At 41.0% G+C, this 23,593-nt stretch overlaps 1 protein-coding gene across 4 annotated transcripts in view; it reads left to right on the top strand.

The window, feature by feature from the left end:
* Nucleotides 1-23,593, top strand: part of LOC121433086 (interferon-induced, double-stranded RNA-activated protein kinase-like) — an 80,932-nt gene that overhangs the window by 45,017 nt on the left and 12,322 nt on the right. For all 4 annotated transcript variants that reach the window (XM_041631337.1, XM_041631339.1, XM_041631336.1 and 1 more), the window contains exons 5-12: nt 545-662; nt 922-1,001; nt 1,297-1,378; nt 2,268-2,302; nt 3,382-3,432; nt 11,086-11,208; nt 12,185-12,307; nt 22,665-22,845. In XM_041631337.1, the coding sequence (XP_041487271.1) occupies nt 545-662; nt 922-1,001; nt 1,297-1,378; nt 2,268-2,302; nt 3,382-3,432; nt 11,086-11,208; nt 12,185-12,307; nt 22,665-22,845 (793 nt within the window). The remainder of the gene's footprint in view (nt 1-544; nt 663-921; nt 1,002-1,296; nt 1,379-2,267; nt 2,303-3,381; nt 3,433-11,085; nt 11,209-12,184; nt 12,308-22,664; nt 22,846-23,593) is intronic.

A 23,593-nucleotide genomic window follows, 5' to 3' on the forward strand; every position in this document is an offset into this window, starting at 1 on the left:
CATATATAATGTATGAACAAGCATCAGAGTCGGGAGGCTCTGAGAACACCCCAGTGGGCTGTCTTCCCCTAGTACTGCGTCCTCGTGGCTTATCTTCTTTAGCCCCACTCTGCCAGCTGGTTTTCTCTCCTATTTGAACAGCTCTAGAAAATTCGCTGGATGCCCGCCTTTTTTCATTCCCTTTAAATCTTTTCACTTGGAACTGAGAAGTTTTTATTTGCTTGCTTGCTTTTAAAATCATCACATGGCGTTTGCTGTCTGTCTTTCAATGAAACAGAAAGAGTTATATTTTACCTGTGAACTGTAAGCCAGGATATCGAGTGTTTCTGGTTATTCAGATAGATTGGTGACTGTTTCTGTGGAGTTTAAAATATATGAGGTAAGAAACATAAATACAGTCTGATCTCAAGGCCTTTATTTGTCTGTAGGAAACATAAATACAGTCTGATCTCAAGGCCTTTATTTGTCTGTATCATTTTTTTCAAATTGTACGTTGATTGACAATATTTTTGATATGAGAATGAATACTCACATTTTTTTCTAGATTTATTTGTAAATGTAAAGTTGGGTTGACAACATTTGGTTTAGGAGCTACCGAACAGGAGGCAAAGCAGCTGGCAGCTAAAGAGGCATATCAGAAGCTTTCAGAGAAGAGCTCAATGGTATGTGCTGTTAGTTATTGTAATTTGTACACTTACGATTCCCTCTAAAGATGATTTCAGATTAAATGGTTTGCATAATGCAGGCATTTGCCAACTGCATAACAAATGATTCCTCCATTCTATGATTTGCCATTGTTTGTGATTGTGGACTGGGTAATATATGGTAAATATATGGGCAGTACATGTGTCCGGGGGTGAGCCACCGTAGAGAAGAAAGTTAGCTGCCTAAAAGCCTGCTAAGGCTGCCTCTTCTCTTCAGAGTGCTGACAGAACATCCTCTGAACCAACCACATCTTCATCCAGTGGCCTCTCCAGCAACTCATCTATGTCAAGCAATTCGTGAGTCTGGATAGCCAGTGTGGTGAATGGGCTGAGGGAGGGGCATGCTTGAGGCTGTGGGCCCAATCCCCATCACCTCCCTTCCCCCAAATTTGGTTCCAGAACTCTCACCAAGTGGGTCACAACCGCCTGTAACTCCAGCTCCATGGGATCCAATACCCTCTTCAGGCCTCCTGGGCCACACAGACACATACACACATTCACTCACACAAACATACATGCACATAAACACATAAATAAAGGTAAACCTTCAATAAACAAGACTGAATTCATAAAAGTTTTGCTTTTCTTCTAGTGCTTCTCCATCAGCACCTGAAAGTGATTTCTCAGCATCAAAAAGCTACTGGGCCAGCTCTTCTTTCGAATCCCCGCTCATGGTATGGTACTCGTCTCGAAGCTCCAAATTTCGTTTTTTGTTTTCACTTAAAATAACTTTTACATTTTAATTTTATGTCAATGTAAAAATGAGTTTTACATTTTAATTTTATGTGTCCTCACTAAAGTATGATATTGACAGTCATTGTTTCTTTCTTTCTTTCTTTTTTCTTTAACCATCGTTCACATTAACTTCCACTCTTCACATGCAAAATTCCACGCTTCTCTCCCATGTAGACCGACCTGCCCTCTTTCTTTCCTTCCTTCCTTGCTTCTTTCCTTCCTTCCTTCCTTCCTGTCCCCGCTCCATTTCTCCCTCCCTATGTTGGGAATCAAATTCCATCTTCAGGCATTCTAGACAAACCCTACCACTGAACTAACTCCCAACCCTTACCCTTGTCCTTTTGAACATTTCTATTATCTTGTTTATTAATTGTCCACCCAACTGATAAATTAGTATTTGGTGCAGTTCCATTTCTACTTAGAAAAAAAAATCAGAACTGAACTTAAAAATCAGGTTTAATTGTTATAAAAGCAATCTGCTTATAAAGAACTACAAATCTGTAAGAGAAAGACAATTGATTCAGTAGAATGGACGCTGTCTGAAGGGATTTGCAACACCAAAGTTGGCAGCCAATGTAAAAAGATGCTTTATTCCTCTGAAGATGGGGAAAATACAGTTCAAAACAGCCATTTGATACCATTGCACAGCTGTTGGTTGGCTGTATTCTGGTCTTACAATAGTCACTGGTAGAAAAATCAGAGAGACTGCAAAGATCCATGAAGCTGGTGACCTTACAGACTAAGGAACCTGGCTCTAGAGTCAGCCGCAGAACTGAGATACTTCCTCTCCTCCTCATCTGAAACACCTTCCCTTTTCCTGTGTTGCAGAACAGTTTCAAAGAAGATAAGAGGAAGTCAGAAATGTGAGTATCATTGTGCCCTGAACATAGTTTGGACAAGTGTTCAGTTTCAGACTCTGTCCCTCGGTTTCACCTAGGGTCTGTGGTATTGGCGAATATTATTATACCTGTTTATTCGACAGATGTAACAGAAGCAGTGGAAAGTTTGAGAACTATAAACCAACTTAACCACAGAGAAAAAAAACACACACACACACGCATGCCCTGTGCACGCACACACAATCACATGGTGTACTGTAAGATATAGAGCCCTATGGTGATGCAGCTAGAGACAGTAGTTTAGAGTGTTATTTTGTAAAACACTGTTGAAGATTTGGGCTTGGAAGTGTTTTTAAGGGAAGCAGATATGTATATTTATAGATGGAGAGGGTAAAGATAGTGTAATAACTTGCTATTTTTTTAAAGACCAAACTTTATATAAGTTATAGAAAACTGAAGAGTAAAGACATACAGTCAGAAAAGAAGGCAGGAGACACAAGGGGCTGCCAGTATTTTCTGAGCAGTATATTGAACAGCTACAACTCCTGAGGTGGAGAAAAAGGAACTTGCAACACGTCAGGCCGGCAGCTCTGGTGCCTGTGGCAGTGAGGAGGGGAGAGGAGGATTTCTGAGAGGGATTGGGCAAACAGGGTAGACATGGCTGAGAGAAGAGAGTAGCCGGGTGGGGGACGGGGGCCAAGAGGAGGACAACAGACCACCTCAGTCAGGACTCGAGCGTAGCAGTATTGCTGTGTCTGGTTTGAGGTGATGTTTGAGCATCCTGCTGCGGTGGGCTTTCACCATCAGGGAATGAGGGCCAGGGGGAGTGACCCAGGGGACCTCATTTCTAAGGATGTTCTGATTGTGGAGAAAAAGGAGATAGGAAGTCAGTGGTGAGTGTGTTTGGGTGAAAATGGGAAGCAGGAAAGGGATGAAACAGGATCCTCAGAAGAGAACCAACAAGAGGTGTTTTTCTGAAGCTGATACCATTTCCTGTCACCCTGAAGCAAACTATATAATGCCCAGTGCGTGGCTTAAAGTCTGTTCTAAAGTTATCTAGGTTCTAGGTTTGTCTGAGTTCTGTATTTTTGTCTCATCTTTAGGGAACTGTCACCTAATGATGCGCTAAGTAATAAATATACCGTGGAGAGCAGGTAAGGGGAGTTCGTCTAATGGCAAGTGTGCTCGTGAAACAGAGATTCTTCAAGGTTAGTTCTAAGTTATATTTCCACCCGAGCAATCCATGGAATCTGGTAAAACTGAAAGCAAACAATGCTTTATATCCATGATTTAGATGGGAAAGAATAGAGAAAGGAAAGGAGGGAAGGAAGGGGTGGAGGAAGGGGAGAGACTCCCGTGAGAGTTGAAACCGATCCACATGGACCTGTTTTCCAGCTCCACACAAGATTTCTCTAGACGAGAAAGGCTGGGGTTCATCTTCTGTAGTTGATGTTTCAGTTAATTAAATACCTAAGATGAAGGAGCCTGTTTGAATCAGCAGGACACTGAATACAAGATTTCAAAAGGACCAATGAGTACTTATTAAGCACCTAATATATGCCCACTATTGTTTTGGGTACTAGGCTTATGGTAAGCACAAATAGAGTAGAATTCTCACTCTCAAAAAGTTCGAGGTAGTGACTGGCATTAAGGAAATGGGTCTGAGGATATGGCTCAGCTGAGCAAACTGTGAGTATCAAGTACCCCTATAAAAAATGAGAGGGGTAGGGGGCTGATAACTCACTGCTTAAGAGCACAGACTGCCCTTCCAGAGGACCCAGGTTCGGTTCCCAGCACCCATATGGCAGCTCACAACTGCCTGTAACTCTAGTTTTCGAGGATCTGACACACTCACCCATGCACATTACAATAAACTCAAAAAAAAAAAAAAGGAACAGGTGTAGCAATACACACATTTGTGAACCAGACAGCACCTTGCAGCCCGCATCACCATCAGTGAGCTCCAAGATCAATGAAAGAAAGATCCTGTCTCAAAAAATGAAGTGTAGAGCAGGCCTGAGGCAATGAACTCCACAGGAGCAGGACTGAGCCAGTGACTAGGCTAGAGCCGGTTTAAGGCAGAGAACTCCAAAAGAGAAGGACTGAGAAAGTGACCTGGGCCTGAGAGGGCCTGCAACTGTGAACTCCGCAAGAGCAGGAGTGGAAACGGACAAGGGTCATTTTCGGAAGCAGAAGCAGACCAGCAATGTAGGCCAGAGCAGGGATGAGGTGGCAAGCTCCATCGAGGCGGGACTTAGCCAGCTACCTAAGCTGGAGTGGGCTGAGAAAGTGAGCTTCATGGAAACAGGAGCAGATCCAGACCAGGGGCATTTGCAGAAACAGGTCTGAGCTGACAGCAACCTCCACAGGAGCAGAGCACAGCCCAGAAGCACTGAGTACCCTCCAGAAACACAGAGTGACCAACGGGGTAGCTGGAACCATAGCACTGACTGTACCACAAGGAACAACCATCTGAGCCTTGGATCCACTGGCACCTAGAATATTGATCACCAGAATCACAGACATACACTAAACATACAGAATAAAGAAAAAATATTAAGAGCTGCAAAGGACAAAGGCCAAGCACCATACAAAGGCAGACCTGTAAAAATTACACCTGACTTCTCATTGGAGACAATGACAGCCAGAAGGTCATTGTCAAGCATTTTGCAGATGTTCAGAGACCATGGATATCAGCCCAGCCTACTATACCCAGCAAAACTTTCAATCACCTTAGAAGGACAAAACAAGATATTCCATGACAAAACCAGATTTCACCAATCCCTAGCCACAAGCCCAGCCCTATACAGAATACTAGAAGGAAAATTCCAACACAAGGAAGGTGGCTACATCCACAAAAACAGACACAATTAGAAAAACACACAAGCTAATATCACCAACAACTAAAACTAAATTAACAGGAGATAGCAATATCATTAATATTCCTCAATACAAATGGACTCAACTCACCTATAAAAAGACACAGACTAACAGATTGTATATGAAAAGAGGATCGATTCTTCTTCTACATACAAGAAGCATACCTCTACCTCAAAGATAGACATTGTCTCAGAGTACAAGGTTGGGAAAATACTTTCCAATCAAATGGACCTAAGAAACAAGCTGGTGTAGCTATCCTAATATCTAATAAAATAGACTTCAAACTAAAATCAATCAAAAGAGACAAAGAAGGACATTTCATATTAGTCACAGGAAAAATTCATCAAGAGGAAATCTCAATACTGACATCTATGCTCCATATACAAGGGTACCCTCATATATAAAAGAAACACTTCTAAAGCTTAAATCATATATTAAATCCCATATACTAATAGTGGGAGACTTCAAGATCCCTCTCACCACTGGACAGGTCAAGTCAGACAAAAAATGAAGAGAGAAATAAGGGAACTAACAGATGTTGTGACTCAAATGGACTTGACATCATTAGAATATTTCATCCAAACATAAAAGAATATACCTTCTTTTCAACACCCCATGGAACATTCTCAAAAACTGACTACATACTAGGTAACAAAACAAACCTCAACAAATACAAAAAAAAATTGGAATAACCCTATGTATCTTACCATGGTTTAAAACTAGAATTCAACAGCAATACTAATTCCAGAAAGCCCCCAAACACATGGAAATTAAACAATGCTCACCTGGATCATCAATGGGTCAAGAAACAAATAAAGGGAGAAATTAAAGACTTCCTAAAATTCAATTAAAATGACCACATAACATACCCAAATTTATGGAACATAATGAAAGCAGTGTTAAGAGGAAAGTTCATAGCACTAAATGCCTACATAAAGAAGCTGGGAAAATCCCACACTAGTGAATTAACAGACATTTGAAAACTTTAGAACAAAAAGAAGCAAACTCACCCAAGAGACCTAGACAGCAGGAAATAATCAAATTGAGAGCTGAAATCAGCAAAATAGAAAAAAGAAAACAATAGAAAGAATCAATGAAACAAAGAGTTGGTTCTTTGAGAAAAATTAACAAAATAGACAAAACTTTTTATCCAAACTAACCAAAAGACAGAGAGAGAATATCCAAATTAACAAAATCAGAAATGAAAAAGGGGACATAACAACAGAGGCAGAGGAAATACAGAGAATCATCAAGTCATATTTCAAAAACCTGTACTGCAGAAAATTAGAAAACTTAAAGGAAATGGAGAACTTTCTGGATAAATATCACTTACCAAAATTAAATCAAGACCAGATAATCAAATTAAACAGACATATAACTGCTGAAGAAGTAGAAACAGTCATCAAAAGTCTGTCAACCAAAAAAAAAAAAAAAAGAAAAGAAAAGAAAAGAAAAGAAAAGAAAAAAAAAGCCAGGACCAGATGGTTTCAAATAAGAATTCTACATGGTTTTCAAAGAAGAACTAACAGCAATACTCCTTAAATTGTTTCACACAATAGAAACAGAAGGAACATTGCCAAACTCTTTTTATGAGGCTACAATTATCCTGATACTCAAATCACAGAAAGACATTACTAAGAAAGAGAATTACAGACCAATCTCACTCTTGAACATTGATGCAAAAATCCTAAATAAAATACTGGCAAATCGAATCCAAGAACACATCAGAACCATCATCCACCATGATCAAGTCAGCTTCATCCCACAGATGCAGGGATGGTTCAACATATCTGTGAACGAAATCCACCATATAAACAAATTGAAAAATAAAAACCACATGATTATCTCATTAGATGCTGAAAAAGCTTTCTACAAAATTGAACATCCCTTCGTGATAAAGGTCTTGGAGAGAGCAGGGATACAAGGAACATACCCAAACATAATAAAGGTAATATACAGCAAGCCAACAGCCAACAACAAACTAAATGGAGAGAAACTCCCAGCGATCCCACTGAAATCAGGAACAAGACAAGGTTGTCCACTCTCTCCATATCTATTCAATATAGTTCTTGAGGTCCTAGATAGAGCAATAAGACACCAAAAGGAGATCAAGGGGATACAAATCGGAAAAGAAGAAGTGAAACTCTCACTGTTTGCTCATGATATGATAGTTTAAATAATCAACCCCCAACAAATCTATCAAGGAACTTTTACAACTCATAAGCACTTTCAGTAATGTGGCAGTATACAAGATTAACTGAAAAAAAATCAGTAACCCTCCTGTACACAGATGATAAATGGGCTGAGAAAGAAATCAGAGAAACATCACCCTTCACAATAGCCACAAATAGCATAAAATATCTCAGAATAACTTTAACCAAACAAGTGGAAGACTTGTATCACAAGAACTTTAAATCTTTGAAGAAAGAAATTGAAGAAGACACCAGAAAGTAGAAAGATCTCCCATGCTCTTGGGTAGGCAGAATTAACATAGTAAAAATGGCAATTAAGACATTCTACAAAAACAATCTACAAATTCAATGCAATGCCCATCAAAATCCCAGCAAAATTCTTCAAAGACCTCAAAAGAATGGTACTCAACTTCATGTGGAAAAGCATAAAACCCAAGATAGCCAAAACAATCCTGTACAATAAGAGAACTTCTGGAGGCATCACAATCCTTGACTTCAAACTCTATTACAGAGCTACAGTACTGAAAACAGCCTGGTATTGGTATAAGAACAGACAGGAGAACCAATGGAACCGAATAGAAGACCCGGATATCAATCCACACATCTTCAAACACCTGATATTTGATAAAGAAGCGAAAAGTATCAAATGGAAAAAAGAAAGCATATTTAACAAGTGGTGCTGGCATAACTGGATATCAACATGTAGAAGTAAGAAAATAGACCCATGTCTATCACCATGCAGAAAACTCAAGTCCAAATGGATCAAAGACCTCAACATAAAGCCAGCTACACTGAACCTCATAGAAGAGAAAATGGGAAGTACACTTGAGTGCATTGGCACAGGAGACCACTTCCTAAATATAACCCCAGGAACACAGACACTGAGAGAAACATTAATAAATGGGACCTCCTGAAACTGAAAAGCTTCTGGAAAGCAAAGGACATGGTCAACAAGATAAAACAACAGCTTACAGAATGGGTAAAAATCTTCACTAACCCCACATCAGACAGAGGTCTGATCTCCAAAATATACAAAGAACTCAAGAAATTGGTCATCAAAAGAACACATAATCAAAAAAAAAAAAAAAAGAAAAAAGAAAAAGAAAAAAAGGAGTACTGACCTAAACAGAGAACTCTCAACAGAGGAATCTAAAATGGCTGAAAGACACTTAAGGAAATGCTCAACATCCTTAGTCATCAGAGAAATGCAAAACAAAACAACTCTGAGATTTCATCTTATACCTGTAAGAATGGCCAAGATCAAAAACACTGATGAAAACTTATGCTGGAGAGGTCGTGGGGAAAAGGGAACACTTCTGCATTGCTGGTGGGAATACAAGCTGGTACAGTCCATTTGGATGTCAGTGTGGCGATTTCTTAGTAAATAAACATTTCTCACAACCCAGAAATACCACTTTTGGGTATATATCCAAAGGATGCTCGGTCGTTCCACAAGGACATGTGCTCAACTATGTTCATAGCAGCATTGTTTGTCATAACCAGAACCTGGAAACAACCTAAATGCCCCTCAACTGAAGAATGGATAAAGGAAAATGTGGTCCATTTACACAATGGAATACTACACAGCAGAAAAAATAACGACACCTTAGATTTTGCAGGCAAATGAATGGAGCTAGAAAACATCATTTTGAATGAGGTAACCCAGACACAAAAAGACAATTATCACATGTACTAACTCATGAGTGTTTTTTAAACATAAAGCAAAGAAAACTAGCCCACAAATCACAATCCCAGAGACTTAGACACCAGTGAGGACCCTAAGAGAAACATACATGGATCTAATTTACATGGAAAGTAGAAAAAGACAAGATCTTCTGTGTAATTTGAGAGCATAGGGACCTTAGGAAAGACTTGAATGGGAGGGGGAGACGTAGGGAGGGTAGGGAGAGGAGCAGGGGAAAATGTAGAGCTCAATAAAAATCATTAAAATTAAAAAAATGATGCTGATTTGGAATTTGGGGTTAGGATTCAATATGAAGAGAAACCAAGAATGCATTCCTGTAATACCAACACTTAGGAGGCTGAGGTAGGCGTATTTCTGTAAGTGTGAGTTCAACCTGTGAGTTCTAGGACAGCCAGGGCTATACAGAGAATCCTTGTATCATTAAAAAAATGAAACATTAGAAAAATCAAGAATATTGTGTTGGGCTATGTTAAACCGTCCTCTTCTATAAATGAATGTAGAAATGAGAAAAAAATAAGGAAATAAAAACTCTGTTTGTTAATAAAAATAAAGTGTAAAGTGGATGTGGTGGTCTATGCCTTTATTCTAGTATTCAGGACACAGAGACAGGAGTATGTCTGTGGATTTGAGGCCAGCCTGGTCTACAGCATGAGTTCCAGGACAGCCAGGGCTACACGAGGACCCTGTCTCACAAAAGAAAGCAAAATAAAGAACAAAGGTACAGAGTCACTGAAGAAGACCGCTACCATCAATCTCTGGCTCACAGACACACACACACACACAAACACACACACGCGCGCGCACGTGCGCAGAACAGTTTTTGTAGTTACATGATCTGTATTTACATATTTATATGGCCTTCATACAATTTTTTTTTTGTGGTTTTTCGAGACAGGGTTTCTCTGTGGTTTTGGAGCCTGTCCTGGAACTAGCTCTTGTAGACCAGGCTGGTCTCGAACTCACAGAGATCCTCCTGCCTCTGCCTCCCGAGTGCTGGGATTAAAGGCGTGTGCCACAACCGCCCGGCTCATACAATTATAATTACAAAATCAGACCAGAGTTAAGGAAGAACAGTAGTATGATAAAAAAAAAAATGGAGGGGCTAGAGAGATGGCTCAGTGGTTAAGAGCATTGCCTGCTCTTCCAAAGGTCCTAAGTTCAATTCCCAGTGACCACATGGTGGCTCACAACCATCTGTAATGGGGTCTGGTGCCCTCTTCTGGCTTGCGAGCATACACACAGACAGAATATTGTATACATAATAAATAAATAAATATAATTAAAAAATATGGAAACTAAGTCCTGAGGTCAGCCATCTGTGGAGAAAGCACGTGCTTGACATGTAATGAACAAGGACACAGCGACATGGGATGAGGTTGGAAGAGAAGTGGGGACAGCGCTGCATGGCACCTTATGGGCCATTTAATGTTTTCCTATTCTTTGCCAAATGCAAAGCCAGAGGAGGTATAGGTGACACGGAGAACTGATCAGACCAAGTTTTCATAGCTAAAGGAGGGCAGGAGAAGCGGGGTATCAGTCAGCAGGCCCCCCACTGCAGGAGCCTGAGGACCGAGCCTGGGTGAAGATGCTGGAATTGGAGAAGAGTAAGCAGATGGTAGTGCTATGGGCTAGAAGGAGGAGCGGGGCTCAATGATTGGATGTGGGACATAAGGAGGGGAAGAAGCAGGTTGTTCTGGCCCAAGGAAGGCTCAGGGCTTCTGCTTTCCCTCTGGTACCTGTGGCACACAACTGAGTGATTCTTTCTAGATTTAATACATGGGTGTAGGGGGAAATTTCTCATCTTCTTTGTACTCAATGAAAAGGATACTTCAGTGTGTCCTGTGTACAGCCAGAGGGGGTGATCTGTTTTATTGACTTCTCCATCAAAAGAGGAGAGAAGGAGAAGGAGAACGAGGAAGACATTATTTTGTGACTCAGGAGCTCTACCAAATGTTATTAAAGACAAGTAAGAAAGAATCACTTTCATCTTATTAAACCTCAGCAATGACAGCAATATCAATCTTGACTAGGTTTAAGGAGTATTTTGAAGACATAGAAGAAATTGGCTCAGGTGGATTTGGCCAAGTTTTCAAAGCAAAACACAAAATTGATGGGAAGACTTATGCTATAAAGCATGTTAAATATAACACAGAGTAAGTACATGTCTGGCTTTTGTGAACAGTGTGTTGACCCTCACCATTCTTTATATATCTGTCCTTCATTACTTACTTACTTGTTTCTTCTCCTCTTCAACTTTTCATTATGCCTACAGGAGTTTGGGTTTTCTGAAATGGCCTTACCTTACAGTGGGTATTTCTTTCAGTTTAAAAATATGATTGCCTCTAGCCGGGCTGTGGTGGTGCACGCCTTTAATCCCAGCACTTGGGAGGCAGAGGCAGGCGGATCTCTGTGAGTTCGAGGCCAGCCTGGTCTACAAGAGCTAGTTCCAGGACAGGATCCAAAAGCTACAAAGAAACCCTGTCTCAAAAAACCAAATATATATATTTGCCTCATGTTGAGACAGTCCTGCACCCTGAAACTGTTGACTTATTTGGTTTAAGGTGGTTTTCTCAATTTTTCCCATTTTGAGATTCTCTGCTCTCTGATGTTTCCAGCTTGTGTCAAGTTGACATAAAACCATTCAATGCAGGGTAATTTCAAGAAACTGTTACAGTGTCTTAGTTCTTGAGCCCAAGCCCTGTAATTTTGTCATACATTGAAAGTTCTAAGTTGGGTTCTGCTTGCTGCCTGGGTTACCTGCCTTTGTTGCCCAAATGAGATTCGCTTGTAAAATTCCAAGATTTTGGGCCACATCTACACAGAATATCAGATATGATATAGCTACTGAAAATTGTGTTACAGACACTTAAGATAAGATACAAATGATGTTTAAATTTTAGATGTCTGTCATTTAAGCCACTGTCCTTTCTTTTATGTTGAGAGTGAGAACAACTGTGGTTCCATGCACTCAATCCCTTTTGTTCCCTCCCGAGTTCTGGCTCTCCTGCTAAAACTTGGTGTGGGAGCCATTGTGACGATTGAACAGAGGTTGCATCTTGTTACCTTAGAAGTTCCGTAATTATCAACAATAGGCAATAACTCATTTGTTTTCTGGGTGCTTTTAACTAGGAAAGCTGAACGTGAAGTAACAGCGCTGGCAACACTCAATCACGTCAACATTGTTCAATACCATACTTGTTGGCAGGGAGAGGACTATGATCCCGAGAGGAACATGAATAGAGATTCTAGTCGGTAAGAAGAGATTCTCACAGCTGCAATGGGATGGAAGGCCCTTGTCATTATTTTGTGAGGGCCATCACATTTAATGGTCACATTTAATTAGTCATCACATGTAATGATCAGAGCAACCCCTGAAAGACACTGTGTTCTTTTGTTCTACAGGCAAGGCGACAACGAATGACCTTGCCCTCCCTGTTCCTCTCTATCTTCCGAACTTGTTTTAAATACTTTGTTTTAGACTCACTACATGGCACAGACTAACCTCAGGGAGGTCTGCCTGCCTCAGCCCCCAACTGATGTGATATCCCAGGCACAGGCACATTCCAGTATGCTTAGCTCAAAGTTGCTTTAATAAATATTTTTAATGGGATGGGGAGATGGATTAGTGGTCGCTCTTGCAGAGGGTCAAGCAACTATGTCAGGTGGCTCACGCCCACCTATAGTTCCAATTCTAGGGTATCGTCTGGTTTCTGTTGGCACCTGCATTTATGTACACATACCCACACAGGGACACAGACATGTAATTTGAAAATAAATCTTAAAAAGAAATCTTTAAAATTTCCTTAAGTTGTTTTAAAAATCCCATGTCCAGCATTCATGACCCCACTGTTCTCCATAGAACCAGTGCAGGTCATATACGGTTTGTTAGAGTTAAGACAGACTTAATGTGTAGATGCTGAATCCAAAGGCCTTCTCTTCTGCTGCTGAAACTTGCCTGTCTCTCTTCTCAGAGGCTCCTGGCAGTACACCTCTGGAATGTAGCTGTAGCACTGTGGTAGAGTCACGGTGAGCTATGGTAGAACATGCCCTGCTGGCATCCCTAGTGCTTTGTTTTGTCTCAGCCCCTTTTTTTCTTTTTCTTTTTTTACTTTAAAAATAATACCAATTGGTTGGAGTGATGGCTCAGTGGTTAAGAGCATTGCCTGCTCTTCCAAAGGTCCTGAGTTCAATTCCCGGCAACCACATGGTGGCTCACAACCATCTGTAATGAGGCCTGGTGCCCTCTTCTGGCCTGCAGGCATACACACAGACAGAATATTGTATACATAATAAATAAAATATTAAAAAATAATAATACCAATTAAAATTCCCACTTTCTCCCCTCCTCCTGTTTCCCTCCTGTTCCCTGTCCACCCTTTCCCCCCACCACTCCAGTCCTAAGAGAGGACAAGGTACCCTGCCTGCCCTGCAGGAAGCCAAGGCCCTCCCCACTAAATCCAGACTGAGTAAGGTGTGCATCCAAATAGAATAGGATCCCAAAAAGCCAGAACATGAAGTAGACACAAATCCCAGTGCCATTGTCATTGACCTCTCACTCTGCCCCGACTGTCAACCACATTCAGAGGGACCAGTTTGATCACATTCATTAGCAGTCCAGCTAGATTTGGTGAGCTCCCATTAGCTTAGGCACACTGTCTCATTTGGGGAACCCCTCATGGTCATGACTTCCTTGCTCATATTCTCCCTCCTTCAGTTCTTCAACTGGACCTTGGGAGCTCAGTCCAGTGCTGAGGTCTCTGTCTCTATCCGTCACCGGATGAAGGTTCTATGGTGATATGCAAGATAGTCATCAGTCTGACTACAGGACAAGGCCAATTCAGGCACCCTCTCCTCCACTGCTTAGGGTCCTAGCTGAGGTAATTGCCATGGACTCCTGGGAACCTTTCCAGAGCCAAGCCTCTTCCCAACCCCAAAATGCCTTCCTCAATTAAGATATCTCTTTTCCTGCTCCTATATCTGTCCTTCCTCTATCTCAACCATCCCACTCCCCCAAGCTCTTCCCAACCCTCCCCTTCTCCCTTCTCTCTCACCCTCTCCCCTTTCCCAAACCCACCCCTGCAGCCATGCTTCCAACTTTTGCCTGGCAATCTTGTCTGCTTCTAATTTCCAGATGGATCTATAGATATTTTTCTTTGAGTTCACCTTATTACTTAGCTTCTCTAGGATCACAAACTATAGGATCAATGTCCTTTGTTTATGGCTAGAATACACTAACGAGTAAGTACATATCATATTCATATTTTTGGTTCTGGGTTATCTCACTCATGATAGTGTTTTCTATTTCCATCCATCTGCATGCAAAATTCAAGATGTCATTGTTTTTTATCGCTGAGTATACTCTAATTTGTAGATGTGCCACACTTTTTTATCCATTCTTCCATTGAGGGGCATCTAGGTTGTTTCCAGTTTTGGCTATTACAAATAATGCTGCTATGAACATAGTTAAACAAATGCTTTTGTAGTGTGATTGGGCATCTCTTGGGTATAGTTCCAAGAGTGGTATTGCTGGATCCTGAGGTAGGTTGACTCCCAATTTTCTGAGAAACCGCCACACTGATTTTCAAAGTGGTTGCACATTTGCATTCCCACCAGCAATGAATGAGTGTTCCCCTTACTGCACATCCTCTCCAGCATAAGCTGTCATTGGTGTTTTTGATTTTAGCCATTCTGACAGGTGTAAGATGGTATCTCAAAGTTGTTTTGATTTGTATTTCCCTGATAGCTAAGGAAGTTGAACATGTCCTTAAGTATCTTTTGGCCATTTGAATTTCTTCTGTTGAGAATTCTCTGTTCAGTTCAGTACCTCATTTTTAAATTGGGTTATTTAGAAATTTAATGTCTAGTTTCTTGAGTTCTTTATATATTTTGGAGATCAGACCTTTGTCTGCTGTGGGGTTGGTGAAGATCTTCTCCCATTCATTAAGTTGCCTTTTTCTCTTATTGACTGTGTCCTTTGCTTTACAGAAGCTTCTCAGTCTCAGGAGGTCCCATTTATTCATTGTTGCTAATATTGACTATGCTACTGGGGTTATACATATGAAGTAGTCTTCTGTGCCCATGTATTGCAGAATACTTCCCACTTTCTCTTCTGTCAAGTTCAGTGTGGTTGGATTTATATTGAGGTCTTTAATCCATTTGGAGTTGAGTTTTGTGCATGGTGATAGATATGGATCTATTTTCATTCTTCTACAGGCTGATATCCAGTTATACCAGCACCATTTGTTGAAGATGCTTTCTTTCTTCCATTGTATACTTTTAGCTCCTTTATCAAAAATCAGGTGTTCATAGGTGTGAGGATTAATATCCGCTTCTTCAATTCAATTCCATTAGTCAACGTCTCTGTTTTTATGCCAATACCAAGCTGTTTTCATTACTGTAGCTCTGTAATATTGTTTGATGTCTGGGATGGTGATACCCAGAAGTTTCTTTATTGTACAGGAATGTTTTGGCTATCCTGGGTTTTTTGTTTTTCCATATAAAGTTGATTATTGTTCTCTCAAGGTCTGTGAAGGATTTTGTTGGGATTTTTTTTTTTTTTTTTTGGTTTTTCGAGACAGGGTTTCTCTGTGGTTTTGGAGCCTGTCCTGGAACTAGCTCTTGTAGACCAGGCTGGTCTCGAACTCACAGAGATCCGCCTGCCTCTGCCTCCCAAGTCCTGGGATTAAAGGCGTGCGCCACGGATTTTGATGGGGATTGTATTGAATCTATAGATTGCCTTTGGTAGAATTGCCATTTTTACTATGTTGATCCTCCCAATCCAAGAGCAAGGGCGATCCTTCCATTTTCTGGTGTCCTCCTCCATTTCTTTCTTTCTTTTTTTTATTTTTTTAATTTATTTATTTATTAAAGATATTGAGGTCTTTAATCCATTTGTTGTTGAGTTTTGTGCATGGTGATAGATATGGATCTATTTTCATTCTTCTACAGGTTGACATCCAGTTTTGCCAGCACAATTTGTTGAAGATGCTCTCTTTTTTCCATTGTATACTTTTAGCTCCTTTATCGAAAATCAGGTGTTCATAGGTTTTTGGGTTAATGTCAGGGTCTTCTATTCGATTCCATTGGTCGACTTCTCTGTTTTTATGCCAATACCAAGCTGTTTTCAATACTGTAGCTCTGTAGTAGAGTTTGAAGTCAGGGATGGTAATGCCTCCAGATGCTCCTTTGTTGTATAAGATTGTTTTGGCTATCCTGGGTTTTTTGTTTTTCCATATAAAGTTGATTATTGTCTCCTCCAGATCTGTGAAGAATTTTGATTGGATTTTGATGGGGATTGCATTGAATCTATAGATTGCTTTTGGTAGAATTGCCATTTTTACTATGTTGATCCTCCCAATCCAAGTGCAGCGGAGGTCCTTCCATTTTCTGGTATCCTCTTCAATTTCTTTCTTCAAAGACTTAAAGTTCTTGTCAAATAGATCTTTTACTTCCTTGGTCAGAGTTACCCCAAGATATTTTATGCTATTTGTGGCTATCGTGAAAGGTGATGCTTCTCTGATTTCCCTCTCTGCTTCCTTATCCTTAGTGTATAGGAAGGCAACTGATTTTTTAGAGTTGATCTTGTATCCTGCCACATTACTAAAGGTGTTTATCAGCTGTAGGAGTTCTTTGGTAGAGTTTTTGGGGTCGCTTATGTATACTATCATATCATCTGCAAATAACGAAAGCTAACTTCTTCCTTTCCAATTCGAATCCCCTTGATCCCCTTATGTTGTCTTATTGCTATTGCTAGAACTTCAAGCACTATATTGAAGAGGTATGGAGAGAGTGGACATTCTTGTCGTGTTCCTGATTTTAGTGGGATGGCTTTGAGTGTTTCTCTGTTTAATTTAATGTTAGCTGTCGGCTTGCTGTAAATAGCTTTTATTATATTTAGGTGTGACCCTTGTATTCCTAATCTCTCCAAGACCTTTATCATAAAGGGGTGTTGAATTTTGTCGGATGCTTTTTCAGCATCTAATGAAATGATCATATGGTTTTTTTCTTTCAGTTTATTTATATGGTGGATTACATTGATAGATTGTATGTTGAACCAGCCCTGCATCTCTGGGATGAAGCCTACTTGATCATAATGGATAATTTTTCTAATGTGTTCTTGGGTTCGGTTTGACAGTATTTTATTGAGAATTTTTGCGTCAATATTCATGAGTGAGATAGGCCTGTAATTCTCTTTCTTGGTTGGGTCTTTGTGTGGTTTTGGTATCAGGGTAACTGTAGCTTCATAAAAGGAATTTGGCAATGACTCTTCTGTTTCTATATTGTGAAATACATTAAGGAGTATAGGTATTAGCTCTTCTTGGAAGTTCTGGTAGAATTCTGCATTGAAACTATCTGGTCCTGGGCTTTTTTTGGAAGGGAGATTTTTGATAACAGTTTCTAGTTCTTCGCGACTAACAGGTCTATTTAGATCGTTCACCTGGTCTTGGTTTAGCTTTGGTATATGGTACTAATCTAAAAAAATGTCCATTTCTTTTGCATTTTCCAGTTTTGTGGCATACAGGCTTTTGTAGTAAGATCTAATGATTCTCTGAATTTCCTCTGTGTCTGTGGTTATGTCCCCCTTTTCATTTCTGATCTTATTTATTTGCGTGTTCTCTCTCTGTAGTTTAATTAGTTTGGATAGGGGTTTGTCAATCTTGTTGATTTTCTCCAAGAACCAACTTTTTGTTTCATTGATTCTTGTTCTATTTTGTTGATTTTTATTCTCAGTTTGATTATTTTCAGTCTTCTACTCCTCCTTTGCGCGTCTGCTTCTTTTTTTTTTCTAAAGCTTTCAGGTGTGCTGTTAAGTCCCCAATGTATGCTTTCTCCATTTTCTTTAAGTGGGCACTTAGTGCTATGAACTTTCCTCTTAGCACTGCTTTCATAGTGTCCCATAGGGTTGAGTATGTTGTCTCTTTATTTTCATTAAATTCAAGGAAGACTTTAATTTCTTTCTTAATTACTTCCTTGACCCAGGTGTGGTTCAATAGTTGACTGTTCAGTTTCCATGAGTTTGTCGGCTTTCTGGGGGTAGCATTGTTGTTGCCTTCCAACTTTAATCCTTGGTGATCTGATAAGACACAGGTGGACACTGATTTTTTTTTTTTGTATCTGTGGAGGTTTCCTTTGTTTCCGAGTATGTGGTCAATTTTCGACAAGGTTCCATGAGCTGCAGAGAAGAAGGTATATTTTTTCCTATTTGGGTTGAGTGTTCTATAGATGTCTGTTAAGTCCATTTGCTTCATTACCTCCAATAATTCTCTATTAGGTTTCTGTCTGATTGACCTGTCCTTTGGAGAGAGAGGTGTGTTGAAGTCTCCTACTACTAGTGTGTGTAGTTTGATGTCTACCTTGAGTTCTATTAATATTCCTTTTACATAAGTGGGTGCTTTTATATTAGGGGCGTAGATATTCAGGATTGAGAGGTCATCCTGATGAAATGTTTCTGTTATGAGTATAAAGTGTCCATCTCGATCTCTTCTGATTGATTTTAGTTTGAAGTCAGTTTTGTTAGAAATTAGTATGGCAACACCTGCTTTTTTCTTAGTACCATTTGCTTGAAACACCTTTTCCCAACCCTTTACTCTGAGTAGATGCCTGTCTTTGTGGTTGAGATGTGTTTCTTGCAAGCAGCAAAATGTTGGATCCTGTTTTCTTATCCAATCTCTTAGCCTGTGCCGTTTTATAGGTGAATTGAGACCATTAATATTCAGTGATATTAATGACCAGTGGTTGTTTACTCCAGTTATTCTTATTGTTTTTGGTAGTAGAGTTTGTGTGTCTCCCTTCTTTGAGCTGTGCTGGTGAAGGGTCGCTAGATGCCTGAGTTATTGTAGACAGTGTTGGCAATGTTGGATTCCTTGGGTTGCGATTTTCCTTCTATACTTTCTGTAGGGCTGGATTTGTGGCTACATATTGCTTAAATTTGTTCTTATCCTGAAATGTCTTGTTTTCTCCATTGATAGTGAACAATAGCTTGGCTGGGTATAGTAGTTTGGGTTTGCATCCATGGTCTCTTAGTTTCTGCAGTACCTCTAGCCAGGACCTTCTGGCTTTCATGGTTTCCATAGAGAATTCAGGTGTAAGTCTGATCAGTTTACCTTTATAAGTTACTTGCCCTTTTTCCTTTGCAGCTCTTAATATTCTTTCTTTAACCTGTATATTTTGTGTTTTGAGTATTATATGGTGAGGGCATGTTTTTCTTTGATCCAGTCTGTTTGGTGTTCTGTATGCTTCTTGAATATTCAAAGGAATATCTTTCTTTATGCTGGGAAAGTTTTCTTCCATAACTTTGTAAAAAATACTTTCTGGGCCTTTGAGCTGTGACTCTTCTCCTTCTTCTATTCCTATTATTCTTAGGTTTGGTCTTTTTATTGTGACCCATATTTCCTGAATGTTTTTTGTGATGAGAATTTGTTGGCTTTGCTGTTTTCTTTGATCAGTGCGTTTATTTTCTCTATGGTGTCCTCAGAATCTGAGATTCTTTCTTCTATCTCTTGTATTCTATTGATTATGCTTGTTTCTGTAAACTCTGCTCATTGACCTAGATTTTCCATATCCAGCTGGTCCTCGGTTTGTGTTTTCTTCCTTGCTTCCATTTCAGTTTTCAATTCTTGAACTGTTTCCATTACCTGTTTGATCGGTTTTTTTCTTGGTTTCCCAGGGTATCATGTACGTATTTATTCATTTCTTCAAACTTTTTGTTATACTTCCCATCCATTTCTATGAGGGTGTTTTTTACATGTTGTTTAAGGGACTCTATTGCTTTCATAAAGTCAATTTTTTTCCACTTCTTCTGTGTTAGGGTGTTCAAGTCCTTCAGTTGTAAGATCATTGGGTTCTGGTGTTTTCATGTTGTTTTTCAGATTATTGGGTGAATTCTTGTCTTGGCACCTGCCCATCTCCTCCTATCGATGCTATCTAATGAGTTTTTTAAAACTGGATCAGGTTTCCCTGCTGGCCAGGGGCTCCTCTTACAAAATGCCCTCGCTCTGTTTCCTGGCTCCTGCTGGGGGCCAAGATCCCTCTCACCCCTCAGAAGGGTCTTCAGGAACAGGACCAGGCTCCCAGTTTGCCAGGGACCTCGCCAACAAAAGGCCTACCTCTTTGATTTAATTGTAGTGGGGCAATCTGCTCTCGGTGTTGTGCGCCAGTCCCTGCCGCCTGCGTCTGCCGCCAGCGCCAGTCTCCGCCCCTTGGGATTTTTTTAACCTCTTGTTTGGGACTCTGTCCCATGATGATAAGGATAGTACCTGACTCACTTTCTCATCTTTAAGGTGCCCGTCCTGTGCCCTTTGTAAAAGAGATGTTCAATTAACTGAAGATGACTTAAAATGCTTCCAAATTGCTTTTTTTTTTGTCCTCACTTGTTTCTTTTATTAATAGTATAATTTGTTTATATATTCAACAATTTTACATGATGGAGAAAGTCATGGAAATTGTACAAACTAATAAAATGCCGTGGAATTTTTTTTATTAAAAATTTCCACCTCCTTCCCGCCTCCCTTTTTCCTCCCCCTCCCCCCACTCCCTCCCCACTCCCCTCCCCTTCCCTCTCCAGTCTGAAGAGCAGTCAGTGTTCCCTGCCCTGTGGGAAGTCCAAGGTCCTCCCCCTCCATCCAGGTCTAGGAAGGTGAGCATCCAAACTGGCTAGGTTCCCACAAAGCCGGTATATGCAGTAGGATCAAAACCTAGTGCCATTGTCCTTGGCTTCTCAGCAGCCCTCATTGTCCACCATGTTCAGAGAGTCCGGTTTTATCCCATGCTTTTTCAGTCCCAGTCCAGCTGGCCTTGGTGAGCTCAGCCCCACTGTCTCAGTGGGTGGGTGCACCCCTCATGGTCCTGACTTCTTTGCTCATGTTCTCCCTCCTTCTGCTCCTCATTTGGACCTTGGGAGCTCAGTCCAGTGCTCCATTGTGGGTCTCTGTCTCTATCTCCATCCATCGCCAGATGAAGCTTCTATGGTGATATGCAAGATATTCATTAATATGGCTATAGGATCAGGCCATTTCAGGCTCTCTCTCCTCAGCTGCCCAGGGACCTAGCTGGGACATCTCTCTGGACCCCTGGGAACCCCTCTAGAGTCAAGAGTCTTGCCAACCCTAAAATGGCTCCCTTAATTAAGATATATACTTCCCTGCTCCCATATCCACCCTTCCTTTATCCCAACCATCCCATTCCACCAAGCTCTCCCCATCCTCCCCTTCTCACTTTTCTCTCCCCATCTCCTTTTTCCAACATCCCACCCCCCCCGCCCCCCCCCCCCGTTCCCAATTTTTGCCCAAGCAATCTTGTCTACTTCCAATATCCAGGAGGATAACTATACATTTTTCATTGGGTATACCTTCTTATGTAGCTTCTCTAGGATCGTGAATTATAGGCTCAATGTCCTTTATTTATGTTTTCTTCCTTGCCTCCATTTCAGTTTTCAATTCTTGAACTGTTCCCATTACCTGTTTGATTGTTTTTTTTTCTTGGTTTCCCAGGGTATCATTTACGTATTTATTCATTTCTTCAAACTTTTTGTTATACTTCTCATCCATTTCTATAAGGGCGTTTTTTTACATGCTGTTTAAGGGACTCTATTGCTTTCATAATGTCAATTTTTTCCCCTTCTTCTGGATTAGGGTGTTCAAGACCTTCTGTTGTAAGATCACTGGACTCGTGTTTTCATATTGTTTTTCAGATTGGTGGAGGAATTCTTGCCTTGGCACCTGCCCATCTCTTCCTTCAAATGCTATCCAATGGATCTTATGGAACAGGATCGAGTTCTCGTGCTGGCCAGGGTCCTCCCTGACAAAAGGCCTACCTTGCTGCAGGCAGGCTATTGAAGCAAAGGAACTCCCACTCACCTGTTGCCCTCAGCTGTAGTAATAGGATCAGCGGGGCTGCGTCCCCAGCACCCCGGCCGCCTGGCTAGCTTATGCCCCGAAATAACAACACACAAATTGTATTCTTTTAAACACTGCTTGGCCCATTATATCTAGCCTCTTCTCAGCTAACTCTCGCACCTGGACTAGCCCATTTCTAATAAAGCGTGTAGCACCGAGGTGCGCTTACCAGGAAGATTCTAGCCTACGTCCATCCTGGGCCGGAGCTTGATCGTGTCTGCCTCAGAGAGCAGAGCTATCGCGTCTGCCCGGGAGAGGGGAGCATGGCGTCTCTGAGCTCACTTCCTCTTCCTCCCAGCATTCTGTTCTGTTTACTCCACCCACCTATGTTCTAACATATCAGGGCAAGCAGTTTCTTAATTTAATTAACCAATGACCTTCCTCCATCACTCAGCACCCCGTCCCAGCACCCAAACAGGCTGAGCTGGCCCAAATTGCTTTATATAATAATGGAAAACCTGGATTTCTGCAATTAGGACTGCTCATATCTTTTCTCAAAAGTGATCAGATCTTCAGCATTAAAGAATATATAGGCTCATACTTTATAGATAAATTTTGAGGCTCTGTATACTTGAGAAATTATGATGTATATAAGTGGTTTATTTTATTAAGATATTCATTCTGAGACATGTTTTGTGTAGGTTTCATAAGATGTTAGAATTTTTAATTTTTTTTCTCTATTGCTGCTTTTAACATACGGTGAATTTTGTGTCCAGATCAAAGACCCGGTGCCTTTTCATTCAAATGGAGTTCTGCGATAAAGGAACTCTGGAGAACTGGATGGTAAATGAAGGGAAGAAGAAAACAGACAAAGATTTACTTTTGGAATTTTTTGAACAAATAACGACAGGGGTGGATTATATACATTCAAAAGCTTTGATTCACAGAGACCTTAAGGTAAGGGAAATGTGCTTTGATAGTTGATAAACACACAGTTTAATGACTTTAAAGTGTATTTTCTCTGTTTTCAATTTGTGTTTGGCTGGTAGTCATGATAAAATAACATTTCTCTAGCTTGCTGGACTTAAACAGGATCTGGAACTTACCCCAGATGCCATCCCATACAACTGCTCAGCAGATCTCCAGGTCCCGGGAACCCACTGTGACATGACCCTATCAGATGTCCTGTTCCCTCCAGGCTGTATTTAGTGTGATGGTCATTGCCTAAGTGTAAACAGTAGCAGCTCCCTTTCATAGACTGAAAATAACTGTGGTGGTTGCCAGGGCTGGCCCGCTGCTCGGACCCCTAGCTGTGGTGGTTGCCAGGGCTGGCCCGCTGCTCGGACCCCTAACTGTGGTGGTTACCAGGGATGGCCCTCTGCTTGGACCCCTAACTGTGGTGGTTGCTAGGGATGGCCCGCTGCTTGGACCCCTAACTGTGGTGGTTGCTAGGGATGGCCCGCTGCTTGGACCCCTAACTGTGGTGGTTGCTAGGGATGGCCCGCTGCTTGGACCCCTAACTGTGGTGGTTGCCAGGGCTGGCCCGCTGCTCGGACCCCTAACTGTGGTGGTTGCCAGGGATGGCCCTCTGCTCGGACCCCGCTTCTGCTGTTGTGCTTCTCTGCTCCACTGTGGTTCAGCTGCTGTTCCTGAGGGCACATGCAGCTGAGGAGTCCGCAGCCTGGTCTTAGTGTTTCCCCGATTG

The sequence above is a fragment of the Microtus oregoni genome, unplaced genomic scaffold (genome assembly GCF_018167655.1).
Source record: "Microtus oregoni isolate MIOR12 unplaced genomic scaffold, Mior012 000036F_ref0000092, whole genome shotgun sequence".
Classification (NCBI taxonomy): domain Eukaryota; kingdom Metazoa; phylum Chordata; class Mammalia; order Rodentia; family Cricetidae; genus Microtus; species Microtus oregoni.